This window comes from Athene noctua, chromosome 2, assembly GCF_965140245.1.
Source record: "Athene noctua chromosome 2, bAthNoc1.hap1.1, whole genome shotgun sequence".
Taxonomy (NCBI): domain Eukaryota; kingdom Metazoa; phylum Chordata; class Aves; order Strigiformes; family Strigidae; genus Athene; species Athene noctua.
The window spans coordinates 64,061,529-64,086,211 of NC_134038.1; the positions used below are offsets into that span (position 1 = coordinate 64,061,529).

General features: G+C 36.5%; 1 protein-coding gene across 1 annotated transcript; it reads right to left on the bottom strand.

Annotated features, from left to right (window-relative positions):
* Nucleotides 1-903: 903 nt before the first annotated feature.
* On the bottom strand, nucleotides 904-22,993 carry FBXO15 (F-box protein 15). The gene is made up of 9 exons (XM_074897775.1): nucleotides 22,884-22,993; nucleotides 20,887-20,991; nucleotides 16,465-16,707; nucleotides 15,972-16,181; nucleotides 13,916-14,045; nucleotides 11,519-11,601; nucleotides 10,143-10,288; nucleotides 4,615-4,739; nucleotides 904-1,265 (listed from the first exon to the last, which is right to left on the bottom strand). Exons 1-9 carry the CDS (start codon nucleotides 22,976-22,978, stop codon nucleotides 996-998), a joined length of 1,407 nt encoding a protein of 468 aa, XP_074753876.1. The 5' UTR covers nucleotides 22,979-22,993; the 3' UTR covers nucleotides 904-995.
* Between the last annotated feature and the right edge of the window lie 1,690 nt (nucleotides 22,994-24,683).

Below are 24,683 nucleotides of genomic sequence, written 5' to 3' on the forward strand. Positions count from 1 at the left end.
ACATAGTCGTGCTTTTTTCTTAACTGTACTGTGAAACTACACAAATTTGCTGTGGTTTGTAACACACTACGTAGTGGGACACGGAAGTCCAAATATCATGTCTCTTTTTTTATACAGGGAATAGAAGATTTGGTCCTAAAATTACTTTAAGGAACCTGAAAGATCAGGCACAAACATTCAATTTTTATATGAATACTTACTGTTATATAAATGGTATCAGATATGCATTGTTTCCAAAACAACTGAATGTTACGTACAATAAGAGCAGAGACCAGTTCAGCTGTGCTGATAATTAGGACATTTATTCATATGCCAATACATGAGGCAAGTATCTAGGTTCAAACAGAAGGTTAAAACATGGGAAAACAGAGCAAACAGAAGTTTAAAGACATTTCCTAATAGATATTATATGTGATTTTCTTAACTAATGCCTTAACTGCCACATTGTTCAGATCTGTGACTTCCTGTCTACCTTTTAAATCCTATACTAGGATTGAAGTGTTTTCTGAAAAATAAAGTATTTCTGCATTTAAACAAAACCTCTCAAAACCTGTTATTTACCAATAACCCTCTAATGAATCTGAGGGGAACAGCATGCATGCTGTTTTACTACTAGGCATAAAAGTCAATGTTCTCAAAAACAGTGTAGTTTACATAAGGTAAGCATCTTCACAGTATGGCTCTCATAAGAAGTAATTCATCAACCATTGTAACAAGTATATAAAAAGAAAACTATTCCTAAAAATAATTTAAATACATCCAGTACTAGAAACAGACTAACCACGTGATGTTCAACAGAGAGGAAAAAAAAAAAAAATTATATAAACAAGTCTCTTCAATCTATCCAATACCAATTAAAAAAAAAATTATGTGATTGCAACTGTTACTGAAAAACTTGTAGGAACAGTCTTGCTCATTGCTATCAATTTTAAGGATTAAGAGTTTAGTATGGTTTTTGCTTCTTTTTTTTAAAGAAAGGAAATTAGTGATGCAATTCAGTAATTTGTTCCATACCAGTCATTTACCTTTTTGGTGCTTATATATAGCACCAAATTGACTATAATATACTCCTTGGTTTCTTCCAACCATATCAACTCAACAGAGACTTTACCCTCTGCATCTGCATAGTCTATGGTATAGATAGGACCCCTATAGTCATAAAGGCAGGATGCCTTGGAAGATGGTTCCATATGGACCAGGGCGCTGAAACACCAGAAGGGCTTTCCAGTTTCATCCAAGAGAGTAACATCCATCACGTAGCAATCCTACAAACACAAGCAGAAAAATCTATTTCCCTATACCATGGCACAGTAAGTAGATCTGTCCCTGATTTTAGCATAAATATCAAGGGTTTAGAGAGCAATTTTTGGTATGAAAGCCTAAAACTCAAAATATAATTGATTGTGCTCCAATGACTACTGTGAAGCAACAAATACTTATTTAGAGGTTTCCTACAGAAATCAAAATTGCCACCTACAGACATCAAAAACTGCTACTGCCAATCTAAATAAGATCTTATTTCTTCAACAATTTTTAAGCCTTTAATATCTGTGTTTCTCAATTATAATTATTTGAATGGTAAGGTAACTAATAAGTCTTTTCAATATGAGAAAGAAACCTAAATTTAAACTCAGGTGCTAACTTGTGTGAATGCAGCAATGTTTGCAAAGATACTCAGAGACTACCCCTAAGGCAGTGTACACACACAACAATTAACCTCATATGCCAGCTGTAAATTAAAGGTATACAGCACTTTTTTTAACATCTGAAAGCTTCAGTTCCCAAAAAGGTAATAGCTTTCTACCTTCCAAATAGTTCTGCCTTTTAAAAATTCTTGAAAATAAATTGTTTACAACACTACACAATTACAAAATTTTATAACGCTAAAGCCAGGATGGCAATTCTTGGGCAATTGCAAAGTGATGCTTTCACACGTGCCTTAAAAGCAAATGGGTTGTGCATCATTGTTAATATCAGCTGCTACCTATGCTCATGAGTTCTGAATCACTAAGTGAATCAGATTATCTTAATTATGCTGCAGGTATGCATTACTTCCAGGAGTACCATATGCTTCAAAAGCATAAACAAACCAACATCACATATTCCTTGACAAGAAATTAATTTGGAATGCTTTATTTCACTGTACTACATAGTTGTGCTTCCACTGCTTCAACATTTCTTTCACTGTTACTGTACTTCAAACAATACAAAGCAGATGGCACAAACATCAGAAGCAATGCCATACATACTGTTCTCCTAAGTTTGTTACAGTATGCTGAAAATACAAAATTCAAACCAAATCTGGTGATCATTTAATGACTTATACAAACCATAGATTTACTTGTAACAAGAAAGAATTACTATTTTCTTGTCTGATATCTTGCATATCAAAGGCCAATTACAATAAGTGAAGCAGGGCGACCTGGAGTGCTGGGGTTTTTTTCTTCCCATGTATTTCCAACTAAACAATTAATTTTCTATTAAAAAAAACCCCAAGAAGTGCCAAAAAATGCTTGCCTTTTTTTTTGAGTGTTGAATAAAACTCAAATAAATTCAAAATAGTGGTGTGTTCTGCTGCTGTGGCTGATTTGATTTGGCCTTCACATGTTTTAAGAGTTTGAGACATTTATATTAAAAGCCAAATTTAATTCTGCCCACAGCTATGTGCTGACATGTGCAATTTCTCACCACAAAATAAAGGGTTTAGAAACAAATATTCAGTATAACTTATGCTGTAAAAGCACACAGGACAGAGCTAAACTAAAGACTACAGCCATAGCTCTGTTTCCTCTGACAGTTAATTTCCCAAATTTTTATGTGGTACTCATGATTATTTTCATGGAAGAAAAAATTCTGCCAAGCAGTTGCAAATCATATAGAATCATAGAACATTCTGGGTTGAGAGGGACCTTTAAGGATCACCTAGTCCAACCTCCCTGCTGTGGACAAGGACATCTTCCACTAGATCAGGTTACTCAAAGCTGCACCCAACCTGACCTCAAACATTCCCAGTGACGGGGCATCATCCCCAAATTCTCTGGACAACCTGTTCCAGTGCCTCATCACCGCATAATAAAAAAAAATTCTTACCAATGTCTAATTTAAATCTACCCTCTTTACGTTTAAAACCGCTGTCTCTTGCCCTGTGTCACTACAAGCCTTGGTAAAAAGTCTCCCTCAGCCTTGCTCATAAGCCCCCCCTTATATATTGAAAGGCCACAATGAGGTGGCCCCAGAGCCTTAATTTTCTGCTATTTGACCAACAAGGCAGAAAATTTCCTACCTGCTATCATATGTTTTTCAAGCAAATGACGCATATTCTGTAATGAAGTGCTAAGATCCCACTAACTTTAAGCAGGCAAATAATTCTAACAAAATTAAAGGGTTACACATAAAAATAAAATAAACTAATTCAAGTCTAAAATTTTTCAGAAGCTTCAAAAAAGCACCTATTCTGCATCACAATTCTCAATGAACATTCACAGCAATGAAAGAAAGATGGCAAACAACCAACTCAATAAACTTTAGTACAAACTGAGAAAAAAATGTAAGTGAACAAACTATGCAAAGAAGGAATTTGAAGGAAAAAAAAAATGCTATTAGCAATTAGAGGGAGGACTGAATGAAACAGTAATACAAGCTCAACTGTAGCTGATGTTCCCAACAGATACTAGTAGATTTTAAGATAATTTTAAGATAAATTTCATATTCCTCATTGCATAGGAAAGCTGGCTGACACTATAAAACAAGTACGTAAATGTCTATGAGCAAAATATTGTTACCAAACAGTATTTCATTGCACATTTATGCAGGATTAGCAGAAATGACAGTTTTACTAATTTTTACTTTTTTCAAAGTCTCAAATTTGAAATCAAGTATCAGAATTTTTGGTATGTGTGACATATTCATGCAGCTGAAGTACCTTTAAAAATATGTGCCTTGACCACTATTGCAAAATCTACAACTCTCAAACTTTCTTTAAAATCATTCTTTTAGAAAGTTTATACAAGAGAACAAGTGAGAATTCCTCTAAAACACAAACAGTTAATCCAGCTGACACATGTACATTACTCAAGAGCTAGGTGCTGACAGCATGAATGTGGACTGTAATTTCTGCCTGTGTCTGTTGGCATTTTAACATTCTCCAACAGTTTCTAACCTTCATTGCACATAGAGGTTACAGCAGAACTACAATGTATTTTGTATTTCCCCAGGGGTTCAAGACTTACTGCCTGAAAAAAAAAAAGAAACAAAACACAAAAAAAAACCCACAAAAGATACATCAGTGGTACATTTTTTTGTACAGCATTTCAATCAGTACTGGTCAGTCACAGCATCTTTGCTGAGTGGAAAGCACTGGAGGCATCACACATGCATAATGGGTCTATCATGCAATCCAGACTCTAAGACAGAAAGGATAAAACTTTTTATCCTCAAAATTCACATCACTTTTACGATATCTGAATCAACTTTTTTCAACTTTTTTTTTTTTTTCCAGTTACAGACACCTTCCACAATTAAAACTTTTTTTTTTAATTAGCATATTTAGGATGCATAAACATAATTCTGTTTTGAGATAAGTATGTCCAGAAACCAAAAGTATTTCTGACTCACCTTTACATTGCCTTTAAACACATCTGTTTCCCAGGATAAGCCAAGTGTCCCAGGAAGAGGCATGTGCTTTGTATGATCCTTTAAGCTTACAACTGGGAGCCTCAAATATCCATTTGCAATGTCACCTGAAAATATTGACAATATATAACATTATGCCACTACGAATCAAACTAAGCCCATATACACTGTAAATGTTCCCTCTGCTTCTCTCCATGTCTAGTTTCCTTCCACTCACCAATAAGGAACCCTGACATACACAAACAGCTAGATATCAAGCACATTATAGAGAATTTAAGTTGTTGTTCAGGGCTTCAATTCTGTGATCCACAGTAGAAGCAACAGCTAAAAAAACCCCTGGGTATATTTGAGTATAAAAACCTGAATGCCACCTAAAGGAGTTACACAAGGATGCAAGGAGTAACTTCCATGTTCAATATTTCAATTTCATGCCACCAGTGCCTCCATCACTGTCCACTCCCCAAAAGTCAAGCTCAACACAGAACACATGAAATAAATTATGAGATACCTCCCCCTCCTTTTTTTTTTTTTTTTCCCTAAAAAAATATCTCTGCTCTGTCTGGTAGCTTAACCCTATACAACAGGGTATAAAGATAACTATCAGTCCACCTGGAAAGGATATTACATCATGTAAAATGACAAGCAGCATGTCTTGATTGAGAATCAAGTCTTGAAATTATAGATTTGTTTATTTTTTACATAGCTTTCCAAAGGCTCACTTCCATTTATTGACAGAATTATTAATATTTCTTTAAGATTTTTTCTTAGTTTTATTACTACACATAACCATATTTCTTTGGTATGTCTTCCTCTCCCCCAAGAAGAGATCAACTTTTCAACTTTTTTTAATTGTTATTTTTTCCCCTTCTGTGGGAGGAGGAAAGTTAACCAGAAGTCCAACTGTCTAATTATAATTTGGGGTACTTCATAACAAACAAGATCTGACTGAAAAAAAAACAAAAAAGCATAACACCATGACACAAGCAGATTTCTTCACGGGACATTCCTTCAAATAAATGTCCTTGAACAAGAGATACTCTCTTGAAAGAGAGTATCTAAGTATCCTAGCACTTGCAGGAAACAGATAGGAAGGGGGAGAAAGAATTCCCAGGAAAATACTGCTTGTCAGGATCCAGTGGCAGGTCCTGGATGGTAAGATGATAACTGAAGGGGACTGTAGAGGTTTAGGATGCAAGTGGCAAAAGTGAAAAAAAAGAGGGAAGTGTTTTGCCTGTGGTTATCCTTCAATCAAGCCCAAGTAGCAGCATGAGCTTGAATACAGAAGAAGCAACATCAGAAAGGCTGGCTTTAAGTTAAAAAACTAAAACCTGTGTGAAAGAGCAGCAAAAGCTTTTGCCTGGTGGCTGCTGAAGGCAGACAGCTGGAAGCAAAGCAACAGAGTCCACAGTTCACCACAGAAGCCAGAAGCTTCTCTGAATTGGTACTGCAAGGCCAAGCAACTCCCAAGAGATGCCTGGCCACAAAACAATGCTGGAAAGACATCACTCACAAACAGAGATTCCAAAGAATACTTACTCTGTGGAGGAAGCAGCATCCCAACACGTGACAGAAGACAGAAGCAGCAGGTTTGTCAGTACAGACACTGTCTGGAATAGGAGTGTGAATACACTGACACCAAGATGACTATGCCCAGGAAATATTTTGTATGGTTGAAGAAAAATGCATCACTCCAGACAGTGATATCCACTGTCCTTGCAGTGAAGCCCCAGAGAACTCAGTGAGGAAAATGTAAGCAGAATTCACCTTCAAGATGGAGCTACAAGTGCAAAAAAAGGCTATTATGATGATACCTATCCAAATAGTTCTGTTTCAAACCTCAATAAATCAAATCCAATGACAAGATTTCATTCAAGATAAAAATATTTTAGACAAATAGTCAAGCTTTACTAAGTGAATACTGGAAGCCCACATTTAAAGGTAAGCTTTTATACAAGAGACTTCAAACAAAATCAGTCAACAAGAAATTTTTCCAGAGGACTATTCAATTATCTGCAATTCAGATTTTAATGGAAGCAGCTATTCCTCTCACTCATTCAAAACAAATTAAAATTTTAATGGAATAAAAGCAGATTGAAAAAAGCATACTGCTAATAAATTAATGAAGCCTGGGACATCACTGTTACTGCATGGTATTAATAACATGAACCAGCAGTTCATTCAACCATTGCTAGATGGTTAATCAAGTCTTTATATTTTTTTTAAATATAAAAGCTTCACTGCAGTCCTCATATCCAGAAGAAAGAAAAAGTATGCCTAGAAATTAGCAAGAAGTTGAAGTGCTAAAGTGCTGAAATCTCCTCTTCCTCATCCCAGTCAGATGAGAAAAGGAAATTAAAGGGAAAAGCAAGCTATGTTAAATATACCACAGGAAACAGAGGAAGCAAACTGCACAGGGCTTTCTTCAGACTGTTCTAGAATTCATTTCATTGTCCCCTTATAATATCTACAGTGCAGAGTTTATGCAAGATACGCACAGCAGCAAAGCAACCCTTTAATCAGTATAGGTTATAAGGAATAAATATTTCCAAATAAATAATACCAATATAGAGAACATATATCATGTAGACAAATCCAGGGGAAAGAAACAAGTAGCCCAACAGTTCGAAGGTACTTATTTTAGCTAAAAGCTAGTTTGTTTTGCTAACCAAGACTCTGTTGCAAGCTGTAATCTGATTGTTACTTTCACAGGGAAGGCTGTGCTTAACACTACTTCTGGTGGCAACAACCAGCCTTACCATACTGAAATGGTCATTTAAACTTGCAAATCAGTCTTCAAGGTCAAGCAAAACATTTCAAATACCTAATGTGTTATTTTACAAACAGAAGTTCTTCAAACACACAAAAATCACCTCTTTACATTTCGCAAGTACAACAACATCAACTTACACCAAGAAGGACTAACACGGAAAAGCCAAAGCTTAGACCACCCCATGGCTACAAAGCTCTGATTAAAAAGTTGAAAACCTAGGTAAATACATTTCAAGAATGCTTATTAAAAAGCTAAATGTAGTATTCATGGCTTCTATTGAGACATATGAAAAGCCTGTCACAGCTTCCTGAAAACAAGGAAAGTTTTCCAATACTTTCAATTCAGTTTGAAAGTATTTAGCATATTCACCCTATATTCGTCTGTCAACAAGATCATATTACCAATTCTGTTTAAATGCAAGCATAAAATAAAATGCTAAAAAAACAGCTAAAACAGTGCAAAACAGCTAGCTACTGCAGTGCAAGTATTATTAATACCAGGACAAAAGATCCAAAGCCATATATACCCCATCTATTTGGTTCATTTAAGTGTGGTGAAACTTTTTTAAATTTAATGTTAAGAATTTTGCAGAAATAATTAAAATTAGAGCAGCAAATTGAAGCACAGCTTGATGATCACTAACAAAAGCAGACAAAAAGTAAAACTACACGTGAACAAATAAATCTGTTATTCTGCAGAATAACAAATGGGCACTCCCTGGTAACCCAGGAGTGGCTACAGCTTTCTAATGGAAGCAAGTAAGTAAAACCCCAGTATAATAGCTGACAACTGATCTGTGTCTCAGATCTAGATTGGGTAAAGAATTTTAAAAAATAGCAGGATTTCTCACTATGTCAGAGACCTCAATGCTTCAGAGCTCTCTCAGAGAAAAGGACAAAAAGTATCATTAGAATGAAGCCTAAAAACCAAGCGCAAAACATCAGATACAACCAGCTTGGACAAACCTACACTGCTGGCCACATTCTGAAACACCATGTTTACCAGAAAGAGCAAAGTGAACAACAAATTACCGTAAAGATATGTGACAGCACACAGCCATAAACTGCCTCACTACATCATTTCTGAACAGAAATTATGGAGGAAATCAAGCATTTTCCAAAAGGAATTATTGTGCAAGTACGTAGAAGGGACTAGATGACAAATGAGCTTATTGCCTGCAGAACCATGACTTCAGCTGGTTGATGTGCTGTGAGAGCAGAATCTAGCGGCTGTCACACAGCTAAAGGACACAAAACAGAAAACAGTTCAGAAAACACTCGTGATCATAAACCAGAACATCTAACTAACAAAGTGAGATGGCATCACAGCTATAGCTCCTGGACATTTGCTACAATTTGCATAAACATCAACTTTAACAGAAGTAGCTTCTAAGCAGCAAAAAAGTGATACCAACCAAGAAAGCAGGCCACATATTGCTTTCTCTTGTACCGATGTATTGCTAGGGTAAAATTCTAATTTTAGAAAACAAAACATGACATTCACCTAAAAAAACCCCACACACAAAACCAAAAACCCAACCCTCTAGCCAATTTACAGAAGAATATTTTTTGATGAGGGTGTAGAGAGTACTCCTGTATTAAACACCACCTCAGGAGAGATTTCTATTACTACATGGATAGAATTTCACTGAAGTTTAACCCTTATAAGTATTCCTTTGTTTCAAACTTGGAGCTTTCAAGAATCTGAAAACATGTATGTTTCAAATTCAAAGGCCTACAACACGCCACACTGTGCACAAAGCTACAGTTTTAAATGACAGTTCTTGGATTCATCAAATAGAAATTTAAAAAAGTAATTAGAAATTTATTCTAACATTGTAAAGGCACTCAAACCCGGTAACAGTGCCCTCTACTGACTTCATCAAAAACAGTATTTTCTGAAATCAACAAAAGGCTCATTAGTTACCAGAAAAATACTAGGGAGCAATAATTAATTTAGTGTTTCATTTTAATTGCTTAATTTTAACATTTTCATTTGTCTCTGCTGACAGAAAGACAGACATGTAGCTGTAGTCAGGATTGTGCTCAAGTTAAGTCAAAAGAGAGATCACCCCTATATTTTGCAAAACCCTAGTAGAATTACTAAATTGGGATGTACATGATAGCCAATTATGTCTCATTAAAAGAAATGCTAAGAACTGAAAAGAAGCAGCACAGTTAAAAACAATCACTGAATTTGTTTATTACACAATGAAAGGATGTCAGAATAGGCAACCTTAAACTGACCTCAATAAAAGCTATAAATCTTTAAATCCACAGTATCTTCTACAAATATATTTAAATATTTAATCTCTCAATGCATCTAAAGTATACTTGAGAAGCATTCTACAGAAATAGGTCTCCAAAACATGCGAGGACAAACTCACTCTCCCTTATAGTATACAAGTGGAAGGAACATCAACCTGCACCAAAAGCTGTGACACCGCATTATTAACTCAGCACTGAACCAAACAAAAATATCCTGACAATCTGCAGAACTTATATCTCAGGCCTGACACTGTGTCAATGTAATAGTAGGCAGACTTCATATAGAGCAAGCTTATGACACTGCACAACACACCATGCAGATATAAAGAAATCACACAGCAAACAAAAGGATAGCTTACTCTTAAAAATCCATTTCAGTTTCACCCCTTAAAACAGAGATATTGGATATAAGAGGGAAAACATAACAGGAGGGATCATTTTAAAAACAGACATTACTGTTCTATCAACTCTACCTTTTCTGCAGAAGAGGCCCCTGAACGTTCCACACAGGTAGGTGCTGCTTCTACCATGCATATCAACATGTAGGATGTAGTCATGCAGTCCATACTCTGGGTCAACATCATCCAATACAGGTTTATTAGGTGGAAGGGCATATTGACTTTAAGAAAATAAGAATAATAAAATTAAGCAAGGGGGAAATACTTAACAGAAAGAGATACCGTGAACAGCCCTGTGCTGAAACTATCATCTTAGGAGAGGTTATAAGAGGGGGAAAACGTTATTAGAAGACACAACTTTTCTTCTTTATTAAGGCTTTTGAAAAATCAAGCTTCTCTAGTTCATCATACTTCTTTTAAGCTAATACAGTGTCTAATAGTTCTAATCAGGTGTCCAGCCTAAGCCATGGCAGAAAATATGGCAGTCAACTTTAAAAGATACATCTGTTAAACTCCAAAATATGGACTTGTTTACACACACCAAAAAAAAAAAAAAAAAAGCATCAGCTTACCATTCTAAAGACCAACTAGCTACAGACTTCCCTGAAATAGAAGTCATTGAATAATTTTGTCTGCACCTAATCTAAAAGAGAAACTACTGCACACAAACGACAAGAAGAGCACAAATCCCAGAAGCAACTGAGCAGCTCCTACATAGGATCGATCCTATTTGGTAGTAAGGGAGATGGTGTCAAGTCTTACCTCCTGTTTGAAAAGAGTCATCCTAAGTTATAGCAGGCACAGAAAGACTACTAGTAGATACAACAGTATCTGAGCAGAAAGCTGAGGGGGTGGGCTGGGAGGAAATAAATCCCCCAAATTGTCCTTTAAAGCTAAAAAACTCCCATCTTTTTAAAGTTTACAGTGTATAAACAGGTATTATATCATACACTGCAATATATACATAGATACACAAACACTTCATAGGAAATCCATCTTGTTTTTCGACAGGACTGAAAGATAAATGAAGCAACCTTACCAGTTTACTAGATTTTTTTTCTCCTCTCTTACACAGCTAAATACTGTTTTCCTGCTTCCTAAAATGTCTCCCTCTTTTCTAGGTCTTTCAGATAGGAAGCAGGAATAAAAAGACTGCTTCTGAAAAGGGAGAAAGTATGGGCAGCGTATTTCTAACTTTCTCAATACAGCCAGTACTAGTACACTTATATGACCAAATCATCTCTTTAATAGCATAACAATGGCAACATTTTAGTATGAAAATACTTCTACAGTTTTGTATATAGTTACCGTAACTGTTGGTTATATTAAACAACAATAGTTAATTACTGCCGAAATATAAACCTCTTACCAGCAGCCAATTTTAACTGTAAAACTCAAGCTTTATTCAAAAGATTATCTTTATTACCCACAAAGGAGAAACCAAAACTTACACAGTAGCAGAACCCAAAGTGCTTCTCTCAAGAAGTTGATGATAATGAAGACTCACCATAACAAAAGCAATTTCATTTTTCTCCTGAAAAGTTAATTAAAGTAGACGTATTTTCATCTGGAAATACTTTTTTTCACAAGGTTTTCCTGAACATTAAAATTCATAGATAAATGTTGCTGCTTATTACTCTGCCAGTTACTGTAATAATGTTAGTAATGGCTTGCTTTAACACTTGGACTCCTATAACTGCTACCATCTTTTCACAAGAGTACAGAATTTATGTATTCTGATAAAAGATCACAGCATTTCTATATTATGGGGAAAAGGAGGGAAACTAGCTATGCCAGGGCAAAAATTACCATCAGCAATGAATTGTACTACTCCGGCTTCTACTTACCACTTTAAACCAGATAACTAAAAGGACTCAAACAGACCCCACTCCCAGCTACTAAATACCTAAGCATCAAGCTTATTTTCATATGTAAGGAACTACTAGCCAAGAGGGCTAACATCAGTGAGGAATACAGAGCTATTCAGTAGAAATAATGAATTTCAAAGTAAAACCCCAGATGCCTTCACCAGATTATGTACTCCTGAGAAAATGGTAACACATAGCTTATATAAGCCTATATAGCTCAAAGAAAACTTCAGCAGTCAATGTGAGAACTAAACAGAGTCAGAGGTATCTATTTACTTCAAAAAACACAATGCTACGATTTCAGCTCTTAAGTCCTACGTTTTCAAGCACCTAAGTCAATAGCAAAACTATTCACTGCCAGCAGTCTACCACTGTCCTGAAAAGTGGGCAACTATTTTCATACCTCAGCAAATGATGTCCCCTACTAGAACTTTTTTTTTTTTTTTGGCTACTCCCGTACTTTTGTAGTGCAAAATTACAGCTATAAACGATATAATAAGAGATATTTATCAATCACATAGTTTCTCAGTCTTTCTCTCTCCAAATACTAGAAGGCCCACATAACCTGTCCTTGGCTGTCAAAACTACTAGCATCGACAATTTCTGTTATGCAGCTAAGCTGTGTGTAAAAACCCAAGATGTGTGGCATTTACGATTATGACACCCATATACAGTTAACTGCGTAATGGTACTCTGCCCACACAGAGAATAAGAACAGCTGTTCAGAAAAGTAAGCAGGAAAAATATACTGGAGTGAGGCACTAGAAGCTTAACAACTTTGTGGAACTTAGTTATGATTGAACTATTTCCAGGTGCTGAAAGAATTCTCTTTCCAAGCATGGGAAGAGGTAATGTGCTAGCAAGACCATAGGGACAACAACACAGGGACACCAATCTACTAAGCTTCTGAAGATACAAAAGAAAAGTCTGTTTACTTATTGGAGATTTTCGAAGATTGAGACAACCCATAATAAGCTCATTCAGGTCAGACAGTCTCAAGTTTTCTAGGAAATGGACACCTTTACGTAAGAGTGAAGCAAATATTCCTTCTGTGGTTTTAAACAGTTCTGGTGATTGTGCACGTTTGAGGCAGCAAGAGTTTCCAGCTGGAAATGAGACACAACTTAGAGCAACTGTTCACAGGCTTCCTGAAGGAAGTTCCTTGCCACTGCCAAGAAATACAAGTCTACATCATTACCATGGCTGGGGAAGGAAGAAAGGGCTGCAACCTCTGAATTCACTCCAACAGCAGAACACCTTCCAGCACGTAACCATATGCAACTTCAGGCAGGCACCTAGGTCCCCGTGTATTCAGTGCAAAGACAGAGACTCCTTGAGGGTAGAAATCTAATTCAGATGTTCTGCATTGCTCTCTAGAGACATTCATCTCTACACAGAGTCCACGGAGACTAACCCCTTAACTTAAACACTCCATATCAAGAACTGAATATCCCCAAAAGGGCACAATCTACAGCATTCCTACTGCTAGAGCAGGATGTGACTACCTGGTGGTGTAGATTAAAGGAAACAACTAGCAAATTTGCCTTGTGGGAATTCATCACTTTGAGCGATGTGGACAGTCAGGAGAAAAAGCACATCTCTCCTCAAACCATTCTATTTAAAATGTCTTTAGGGTATCAGACTTTGGCATGTAAAGACTGCAAAATAAATACAGTTGAACACAGAAATATGATCAGTACAATATCTAATATACTATGATACATAACTGTTCCTTTAATTAGAGGTGGATTTTTTTGAAAAGTGCAGATACTTCTGTGACAGCTCTTTAGAACACAATAAATCATCAACTAGCTGTCCCTACCTGTATTTTCTTCTTGTTAGTTTAGACAATATCTTTCAAAAATTTTAAAAAAAGCACCAAACTCAAAACAAACAACCCGAACCCAAAATCCCAAACTACAAGACAAAAGAATGTTTGTTCAAGTCATAATAAAGTATTGAAACAAAATGTTATCCTACCTTCCAAAGTCCTACTAACAGTCCTGGATTCAGACTGAAGAGCTGGACAAGTTTATCAGCACCAACTATGACACTACTTTCAGTCAGGTTAGCAAGATGATACTCAGCAATTAAGGAACGTAGACGAGGTCTTTGAAAAGAACATACAGAACATAGGGACAAGACTATGTCTCCTTAATGTAAAAATTTAGCCTAATTTCATTTTTAACTCTGAAGTCTGAACAACAGGACACGATGAAAACGGTTCTGAATGTGTTCAGCATGCACAGCCACAAACTTTATTTCTGAACAACTACGGCATACTAGCCGGATCTTAACACCTAACAAGAAAAGAAACAAAAGCCACCATAGGATGGCTTAATAAACTATTAAAGAAGAAAATGCTTGTCCAATATTCCAAAATAGCCACAGAATTACTTTATAATTTGTTTTTAATACTATGTCGGTATGTTTTTAGTATTTGTTTTTAGTACTATGTTGGTACTAGGTGGAATCACTGAGCATTTGTCAGTATGAAGCAAGACAGAAAGCAGGTAAAAATTCCTCCTCCTCCATAGAAGCAAAATTCCAACGAAAGGATCAAACTGTACATATAATAGATTAAAAGATTCCACTAAAAGAAGCTTTCCATTTTTAGAAAATTATTTCTAGATTTTGCCTGTAATTAAAGAGATTTAGCTCTCTAACACCCTTTACCTAAAGTTCATACTTCACAGGTGTTCTTACTGGCTAATGATGCATAAAAAAAAAGAGCAGAAAGCAGTCTGCGTTACCTATTCAGAATGGAAAAATCATTCTTTCTAAAAATCTTCTCAGACTTAGGCTCTTATTATATTCAAAATTGTTCCTAGGTTTCCCAATAGTATCACAGTCCACATTTACCACTATACACTACTAAAAAAAGAGCAACCAACAACTTCATCACATTACACTGAACTGTAAGATTTGGGGCAGGAATGGGACATCTACCCTTTCCATCTTTAAGTCAGTCAGGCTGTTATAAGGACAGGGACTTTCCCAAAGTCCCTGCACTAGCTCCTTATAGTCTTAACATTGAGTAACATTCTGATATTTGTGGAATCATTACCTTCATGTATATTCACAAGCTCTAACAACTTACGATTCTGTGAAATAAATACACTAACTGCCTGAAAGCTTTCTTTCACTATTTTCTACATATGAATCATCATCTCAGTAAAACAATTACATTTCCCACATAATTTGTCTGCAAGACTTGTTTAGCTGACTTTACACAAAAGGCTTCTCTTGGTTATTTCATTTTTAGGCAAATATTTTTCTTCTACTTGAGGAACCATGTTTTTTGTAGGTGAACAATTCTCTTGTCAGAGCTCTACTGCTAGGCGTTTTGTGTAAGAAGCATGTAGCTGATACTGCATATGCGAAAATGACACATAAGACACAGACATGGAAAACTCCTTGACAGCAACCAAATACATATATATCTCATATACGTACTAATAAACATCGTTTCTCAGAATATAATGCCAGAAAAATACTGTACACCCTTAAGTTATAAAACAACAGCTATCCCACATTGTGCTGTGACTATTTTTTTTATATGCATGTATTTATATTGTACATGCAGCCAAACACAAGTTCCCTAAATTCACAAACACTCCCATCAGATAGAAAAAAAAACGTTAGTAACATAATTACCTGATTGTAGCCACATAAACACTGATAAACTGTTTCAACCTAAATGTCTCACACTAAATCCTCCTAGATTTACATGTTGTCTCATGCTCATTTGTACCTATGCCTTAGATTCAGCTTTCTAAGGCAGGATCTATCAGTCTTTATCTTGCATGCCAGTAGCTACATTAACCTATGAATTAATGTCATAGCTTGCTGGATTGTATCTATTTCTTGCTCTAAAGCTCTAGCAGTGAAAAGAAGGACATAGATTTTGGAAGAAATGTATAGAGAGGCTTTCTAAGAAAGAATTAACTTGAGTCCAAGGTCAGATAGCTCCCACAGACACATTATCAACCAGTTACACCAAAAAGACCCTCAAAAATCATATGTAAAAACTCACCCATTCTTGCTGGGAGCTCCACTTCGGTCAGGAAGCAATGGCATAACTCCATATAGTTTTAGGGTTGACAGGATGTCTAAGCATGGCAAATCTGTACTATACCAAAGTACAGTAACAGATGTGTCCTTAAATGATAGGTTTGCCTTCTCCATTACATGTTCCTTTCTATTTTTGTCCTTTAGAACAATTATCCAACTCAAGCCAGAGGCTCTGTTATTTAGGAATTGAGAAAGGAGAAGGGTGTTTCACAAAAAAAAAAAAAAAATTCTCAAAGTGACAAAACTTAAACTATGCTTCCAACAAAATTTTTACATTTCTATTAACTGCTACTTGTATTTCTCAGCCTGGGTCATTTACAAGCTATCATCATATCTTCTCGTTATTATATACATTTTATAGCTCTATTTCCATATCCCCCCAAGCATTTCTAAAGCTATTAATATTCTGTACATTGTTCTCAAGTAGACATCTTCTGTGACAAGACATTGCTTACTTTATAGCTTCTTTGTTTTTACATGGAAGACCTGTATAAGGATCTACAGGTTTAACAAGTCGCATTACTCTAGTTTTGACAGCAGCTATTTGTTTGAAGATGTATTCTTTCTTCCAGTACCCAGGCTTTCTATCACATAGAGCAGCACAGCCCAAGGAAATAGTTTCTCTCTGTTGAGATTTCATTGTCCAAATTGTCCTTTTTGGTTTAAAACACCTGGAATAGATTTTCAGCCAGATTCCACTGAAAATAAAAATAGAATAAACCACATAAATTTCAAAAATAGTTGCTTAATTATTCTTATATGCATGTCTCAACTACCACTGATTGTGTTAGCACAAAAATATAAAGTCCTAGATTATTAGCAAACTGGGTTTGATCTCAATCTAAGGTTATAGAACACCATAAACTGTAGCCTCCTAGGTACCAGACAAGAAAATGCAAAGGCACAGTTGTACACGTTACCCCATTTTGACTTTTCAACAGCTCACATGAGGTCAGTTTCCCTGGTGAAACATGAAGGCTCAGGAATCAAAAGATGCTAGATGTCAGCATTTTTCATGGGCTTACTAGGTTAGCTCAAAGAATACGGAATCTTTGAACACATTTCTTGTTCTGGATTATACATATCAAATGAGATCCACTTACAACTTTCTGCTCTACCACAGGGGGAAATAAAAGTTATTCAGTTAATTCTTATAATTTGCCAGTAAGGTTGATAAGCATCTCAAATACATATACAGAAATGCTTGACTAGTGCTCTAGAAAGTAGAATCATCAGATACTGGTAAAGTTCCACAGCTTTATGCCTCTCAATAGCACACTGGAATATGTGGTTTTTAAAATTTCTTCCTTCCCCTTATTCTGCTGCTTCGTTCACAGACACTCACTGAAGCAGATTTTTAAAAACCAACAAAACAAACCAGCACATTATCTGAGAGAAAGCTATCATAAGGAAAGAAAGAAAAGGTAAGTCCTGTCTGTCTTCCTGAAAGTATGGGATCCAGTTTTGAAAATTCCACCCCAAAACAATGATACATCCTTCTCACACAAAATCAGCTAGTGGAAAAAGTATTTTAATGTCTCTTATTCAACAAAGTCAACCTGGACCCCTTTCTCACACAGATCCAGCTGAAAGTGTGGTGAAGGACAATTAGAATTGCTTATGTTTGGTGGTGTTACCACTGTCATGTCAATCCCTTCCACACTCTCTTCTGAAAAGCTCAGAGAAGAGATGTCCTTTTGAAGAGATCAAACAAACATTTAAAAAAAAATAAAATTAAAAAAAAAAAAAAAAAGATGGAAAAGACGGGTTCACCTCTTCCCTGTTAGGAAAAACATGGTCACAATTCCATCCCCACACCCCAGTATCTCTAGGACAGTTCAGAGAATATTGAGTACAAGAAGTTACAAGAATTCAAACAATAACCTGTGAATAAAGGTTTCCAATAAGTTTTCTAATTTTAAAGCGCTAGCCACACAGTCTACATAACTGCACTAAAGAAAATTAATAGCAACAGAAACAAATCCTCAAAGGAAATTCTCTACCATTTATCAGCAAGATTACCTTTACCAGTCCTCACTTATCCCCAGGCAAAGTTACACTAACGTGCTTTGTAATACATTTTTCCCCTCCTTAAAGCATTCAAGGACTAGAATTCATCCCACACTGCCTCCTACCCATGAAAACCACTCTCACTTCATCAGCTGCTGAGAGTAAGTCCCCACATGCCAAGCACCAGAATCTTTGTTATTGATGCAAACGTACTCAGGAATTTTGTAAAATCCTTCCAGCCTGCTGTACTGCAGATATATGTACAATCTCCCACTGCTATTTTTTTCAGTCAAAGGTTTTTAAAACACACAGACCCGTACGTTTCTATGACTGGTAAAGGGGGGTTCACAGTCAACGAGCTTCCAACTTTCCTTTCATGAAAATCTGGCCGGGGGGACAGGGCTGGGGGGGTGGGAACAGACACGATACAAAGAACAATCCCATAAATAGAACAAATGTTTAAGAAACTTGAATTTTGAGACCAGAAAAGACAACCCAGTTACCAGATAGTATAAAACATTACTGATGGAGGGAGGAAATTCTTATTTATCTCCAAAGCAACCAAGAATTGAAGGATGATGAAAACAGAAGACAAATGTCCTTGATACACCATCAGGGGAAACTGAGCTGTGTATCATCCAACTGGTCTTGTTCAGTCTAAAAAGTCCAGTGAGATGTCCTCCTATAACCCTCTCCTATTAACTAGAAACCCGTTCCCAAGACAGACATCCTTTCTTTCATGAGGAGAGATATTCAGCATCTGGCTGCATGATGCTGAGAAAGACAGGGCTTAGTAATGGGCATTTCCTGCATTTTGAAGGTACTGTCTCAGGCACTGTAAGCTGAATGAAGACAGACTTCCACCAATACCTACCATCCTTCTCCTCACTCTCAGTTTACATATTGCTTCTTCCTTTCCCAAAACAGCATTGTGCATCCAAATGAGAAATCGTTTTAAAAAGTTAAAAAATTCAGTCAGGGCAGGGAGGCAGACAAGAAAAAAAAGGGAATTTGGAATCACAAGTGTTTAGAGAAATATCACTGCCCCTTCATCCTTAACTTCTGAAGAATTCAGGGCAGACAAACAAAAAAGACATCCAACAGGGAAGCATGAATTTGCCTCTTTTACAGCAGAATATGTGCCACTTTTACCTCAAATTATTATTTACAATATTCATCTCAAGGCCTCTTATTGGACATTGTTACAACAAGCCAAGCCAACTTCTTACTGCTAACTCAAATGCCAGAATCAGACATCTCACTCACCACTTGACCACAAAGGGAAAAAAAACTGGGCAAGGCAAAAAGATCTTCCCCTGTGCTCTGGCTTCTCACTTCCTCTTATACAAGCACTTTCTGATGGTGATCAAAAGGCTTTCAGACTGACCATCTATGTGAGCTCCCCACACAGCATGACAGGAAGGTTGGAATAGCAGAAAGGGGAGACAGAAACATCTCCTTGCCTTCAGGAGTTACATTGAAGACATCAGTGCCAAGGAACTGATAAAGCGCAGACGTTATTTGAAGAGCCCAAAGACAAAGCACTGCATTAAGCAGCACAGATATATCATAATGAAAGACTAATGGTCCTGTTGCATCTCCTGGACAGCAGAAATATCCTCAAAAAGACACTCTCCCTAAAAACCAAGATCAGATTTGTCACAGACATATGCAGGAACCTCCATTAGAACTTTTGTTAATTCACCACAAGATTCAGGAAGGTCCATGGAAATCCAGCAGGAAGAAGTGACCTGGTCCCACTGAATCAGTCAGTCTCCTAGATAAGGGAAACTATCTCTTCCTTGAATCCCATTTGTGCACATACAGTAATCTCTGTCAAGATTAGAAAATGGAAACAGACATTGTTGAGATGGAGACAGACAGATCAGCTTCCCTTGAACAGCCACAATGATTTTATCCTACCTTACTATCCCAAAGTAGAAAATGCATATTAAGATATATCATTTGTGTCAGCTATGCAATTTTTATCTACGTGCACCTGCTGACAGCCTCAAAAAATAAATCTGCCTTTAAATTCATCAGTTCTAAAGGTGTCAGTGCCAATGTTAACCGATTCACTGTACAAGTTTTGGCGCATAAGTGAAAAATGGATGAATACCACATGCAGAAACCTCCTATAGAGGAAGACATTTTCTCACTTAAACAACAGTAATGCAGCAGAATCTTAGAAAAAAAAAGGATACCCAGGCATCCTAGTTATTGCATACCATTCAGGATCTCTCCTCTTGATCCTTTTATAAAATTACCACGATACCAGTAGGAGCAATCTGTGAACTCTGTATAAGCAATCGCTTTCAAAAAAAAAAAAGTGTCAGTATTTTTCACCCCTTTTGTTTTCATTTATAAGTCACCAAAATTTGACAGAAAGAACAACAGATAAAATCCACTAGTGAATCACTGGACTAAATCAAACCCTCTGCAAAAACCTGATGAAAGAGCTAAATAAGTAGGACTTCAAAATTATGAAAGCTATGACAATTCTACAAAGCAACGAGCGACACACCAGTAAGGACTGCCTGAATCAAAAAGCCTGTGCAAATGCACATGGATACAAACAAGTATATGCAAATTTTACAGCAAAATAAATGCTAATAGCAACATCTCAAAACACTGTATTTAGTTTTCACCTCATAACTCCCATTAAACTTAACAGGGCTTGCACAGCTAGAATTCCATACAACACATTGTACTGTGAGCTATGCAGTACATTTTCAGCAGAGTAATTGCCAGTAGGTACATGCATCACTGCTCTGGCATCAGCGAAACTAAATTAGAAAGACTCATAACTCAGGTAAACTCAACTGCTGCATGACTAAGATTAGCACTTGGGCTTCCCTCTTCCTTACTTATCATTGGCCAGATCATAGAAGCGCTTATTCACACAACCAATAGACAACAGGGACACAGCATCCAAATAGGAAAGTATCTTCATCAACATTTCTGATGGCATGCTGAAAAACAACAAAAACAGAAATACTGTTAGACTTACCTGCAAATGCCAGAAATTACCATGGCAAAGAATTTTAATTCCAAATTAGAGCAAAACAAAAGAGATGGAAACTATCAGCTTGTAAATACACAAATCAAAACTCACCTAAGAGTTAATTTGCATAGTTTGGGCTCTGATTTGTATCTCTGATGTAATGTAATGCTTAAACCTGAATTCAAGTGGCACAGCACAATTACATGAAAAGTTATGGGTTTACATTTTCATTAAACTTTGTTAACTTTAACCCAGGTTGACATGAAACTACCTCATTCAGCTTCAGTTTCTCACTGCTTGTACCATGATTTTAACATGGACTAGCCATAACCACCAGCATTTGCCAGAACTGTGTATACTCACTCCCCTCCTGACTGTGGTGTCATGTCTCAGGATACATCAGGACAGTAATGTCCTAGTCAAGCAGTGAGATCATGCTCTACCACATTAAAAATCATCAAACCATGTGTGCTCATATAGTTTTCATTTATGTCATCAGAAAGATGTGAAATTCAGAATAAAAGCTGAGTGACATCTTGAGAACATGAATGTTTCTGTGCATCTGTAAGGCTGCCTGAAGTACAGGTGCCAGCCTAAATACAAGAAGCACAACAAAATCTGGACATGAGCCACCATGATTTTTGTATTAACAGACAGAAACCCCATAACTTTCAAGTAGCATCCAGTGACTGCACAGCATTTTTAAAAGTATGTATTTTATACTCTTTTTGGACTATGATAGTATGGCAACATCAAAATCGCCACTGAAAATACACACTGCTGTGAAAGTCAACAGCTCAGCTGTGTCTCTTGCCAATTTACAACAGTGTGTCATTTACAACACTTCCTGATTTATAATACTTTATCCCAGAAGCATATAGCTTTCAACCACAGAATGATAATAATGCCAATACTCCAAGTTTTATATTAGAACTCAGAATCTTAGTTGCACTAACAGAGAAGCAACTGTGCCAAAACTTGGTTATTACATGAAATAACTCACAGTCTAAGCCTAAAGCAGTTAGTGCAATTACTCCAAAGAGAATTAAAAAATGATCCTTTAAAAAGCTAAAAATTAGCTAAAATAATGTGCTTGATCTAGAATTCTCAACAGTAGTTTTTACACCCATAATATTCTTTCTTTGAAGGAAGCTGATAGAAAGGAATTTTTTCTTTTTTCTCTTGTCTGTCACACCAAACTAACGGCATAAGGGATTGAGCTGGCCATCCAATAGAAAACAGAAATGACTACACAGGAAGCTACAAAATGTATAAAACAAAGAAAACTAATTAATCTTTCATGTAACATATTCTTAGATGTTTTTTGTAGAAACATAATAGATTATTTTTTTTTTAAGCAACTCATGATTACACTGAAAGCGTCCTTTCAATGTCAAACAGGGAGGGAAAACATTTACCTTGCAGCAAATATTCAGCAGCCACTTTATTCCTCCTGCCTCGCCCCACTCCACCATCCTAAGCCTCTCTACGCAAAGCAAGAAGCATCAAGAGAAACACCAGAAGTGTAATTCCAAACTGGCTTTTATTGAAGTAACACAGGGGCAATTTTTATGCTCAAGGAACATCACAGCCCATGATTTGCAAAGGAGCTGCTGAAGGTTTTGTATGACTTGGAAAACCTACATACTTCTTATCAACGCAGGAAAGGAGGTGAGGGAAAACCATGCTTGAAAACTTTAGGTCAACGTAGGATCACAAATTAGGCCAGGAAAGCAAATCTCTTCTTTCCAACTCAGAACATCTGACATAGAAATCTTCAAGGTATGAACATAATAACTGTAAGCAGTCAAAAGTTGGCTTACAGTTTGCAGTCTTACTCCTAACTAAAGACATACTCACCTCTCAATGCAGAAACTAGGTTTTGATTTTATGGAAGGCGTCAAATACAGACTTTTAATTCCAGCATTTACAGTTTCAGAACACTCCCCAGACATGGCAGCAAAACTCCTTGACCTGCTGCTAAAAAGAAAAAGCTGTTAGGAGTCCCATCATCACAGAATGGAGAAATATGCTTATTGTACACACTTAGACACCACGTCTCAACTGACATGGGATTCAGGGAATATATCACATGGTAACTCATTATTATCAGTTCACAAATTTGAACAATTACCACCAAGTTAAAATACATGACATCGGGAAAATGCCAGATTTAAACTCACAGGTGTCTCTCTTACGAATAATCTCTCACAATAGTCAGAGGGAATAGTGCTGCACCTCCAAATCAGTCTGAATCCAGTAGAGATCTATTAATGTTAGATAGCTGCACGACTGTGGCCACCAAAATCAAGCTCCAGATATCACCCTGCAGTAAGTCAAACTCACTGATTAATCTTCCGTTTTGCAACATTACTCCAGAGACCTTTTTGAGCCATCCAACTTTGCTAAGCTATTAAAAGACATCAAATAAAACAGTACCTTGAAACTTTTTCAAAAAGTGACAAGTCTCAAAGAAAATTCCCTTGACTATGTAACAGAATCATATTTGAAACAAACTTATAGTCTCATTTCAGATTTTCCCCTGCTAAAATACTAGCAACTCTGCATGTAAGTTTTAGCTCACCATGCAACATGGATATCAATGTTTTTATTGCTCAATAACACAAAATGATTTGGACACAAATTACTTTCTCTTACTAGAAAAAGCAACTTAACAGAAATAAATTCTTACAATCCAACTGGCCACACATTTTTTCAAAGTTTTCTGATAGTAGAAACTTCAGAAGCTGTAATTACAAACACTACCATTAAAGCACACAGAAATAGTCAGATGGAGTTTCAGCCTTAATCAAACCTTTCCACTCCATACCCACTGATGCCCCCAAGCAGGCAGAGCTTGCCAGACACTCTACTAGTGATGGTTTGTATTGCCAGCTGACTTTCCAACACCTGGTTAATCCAACTATGGGTTTCTAAGCAACCAATCCATGTTGGGGAAAAAAAAAACAAAACTGATTTTAAAGTTCCTGGGTACCACATACATTTAATGCACACTATTTTCAATTTAAGATTGGTTTATGCTCAAAGAAGAACAACTCTGCACTACATTTCAACTGTGCTATGTTAAAAAACAAAACAAAACAAAACCAAACCACAAAATAACCAAAAAAACAACCTTAAGTTTTACTGGGAACTGTTGTAAGCATAACACTGACACATGCACATTTCAGCCTGGGTTCCAATCTCTGATAGAGTAAAAAAATTAACAACTACAAAAAAAAGTAACTGTATATCAAATACACCCTGAAGATCAAGCAAATGTTTTATTCATGTATTGTTATCAGGAAGTACACTTAAAAGATGAGATGAGGCTGTAACAAACTGCATTTTTCAAAAGCCATTAAAGGGATTTAGAGACACAAGTCATGTTCAACAGCAGCAGAACTACCACTTCTGTATCTTTCTGGGCAGCACATCCCAGGTTATTCTGCCCTCTATCTATGCTGAAAGCACAAATATACCTAGTTTAGGCGTACCCTACGGTGACATGCCTACAAACTCCAACTACAGGAATAATTCAGATCAGGAGCTGGATCCTGGATTTTGCAATACACTTTACTTGGTTATAAACACAACCTGCATTGCCTGTACTCAGTCCTTCTTGTTCTCTTTTTAACCACTCCTTGCATCCCCTCTCTT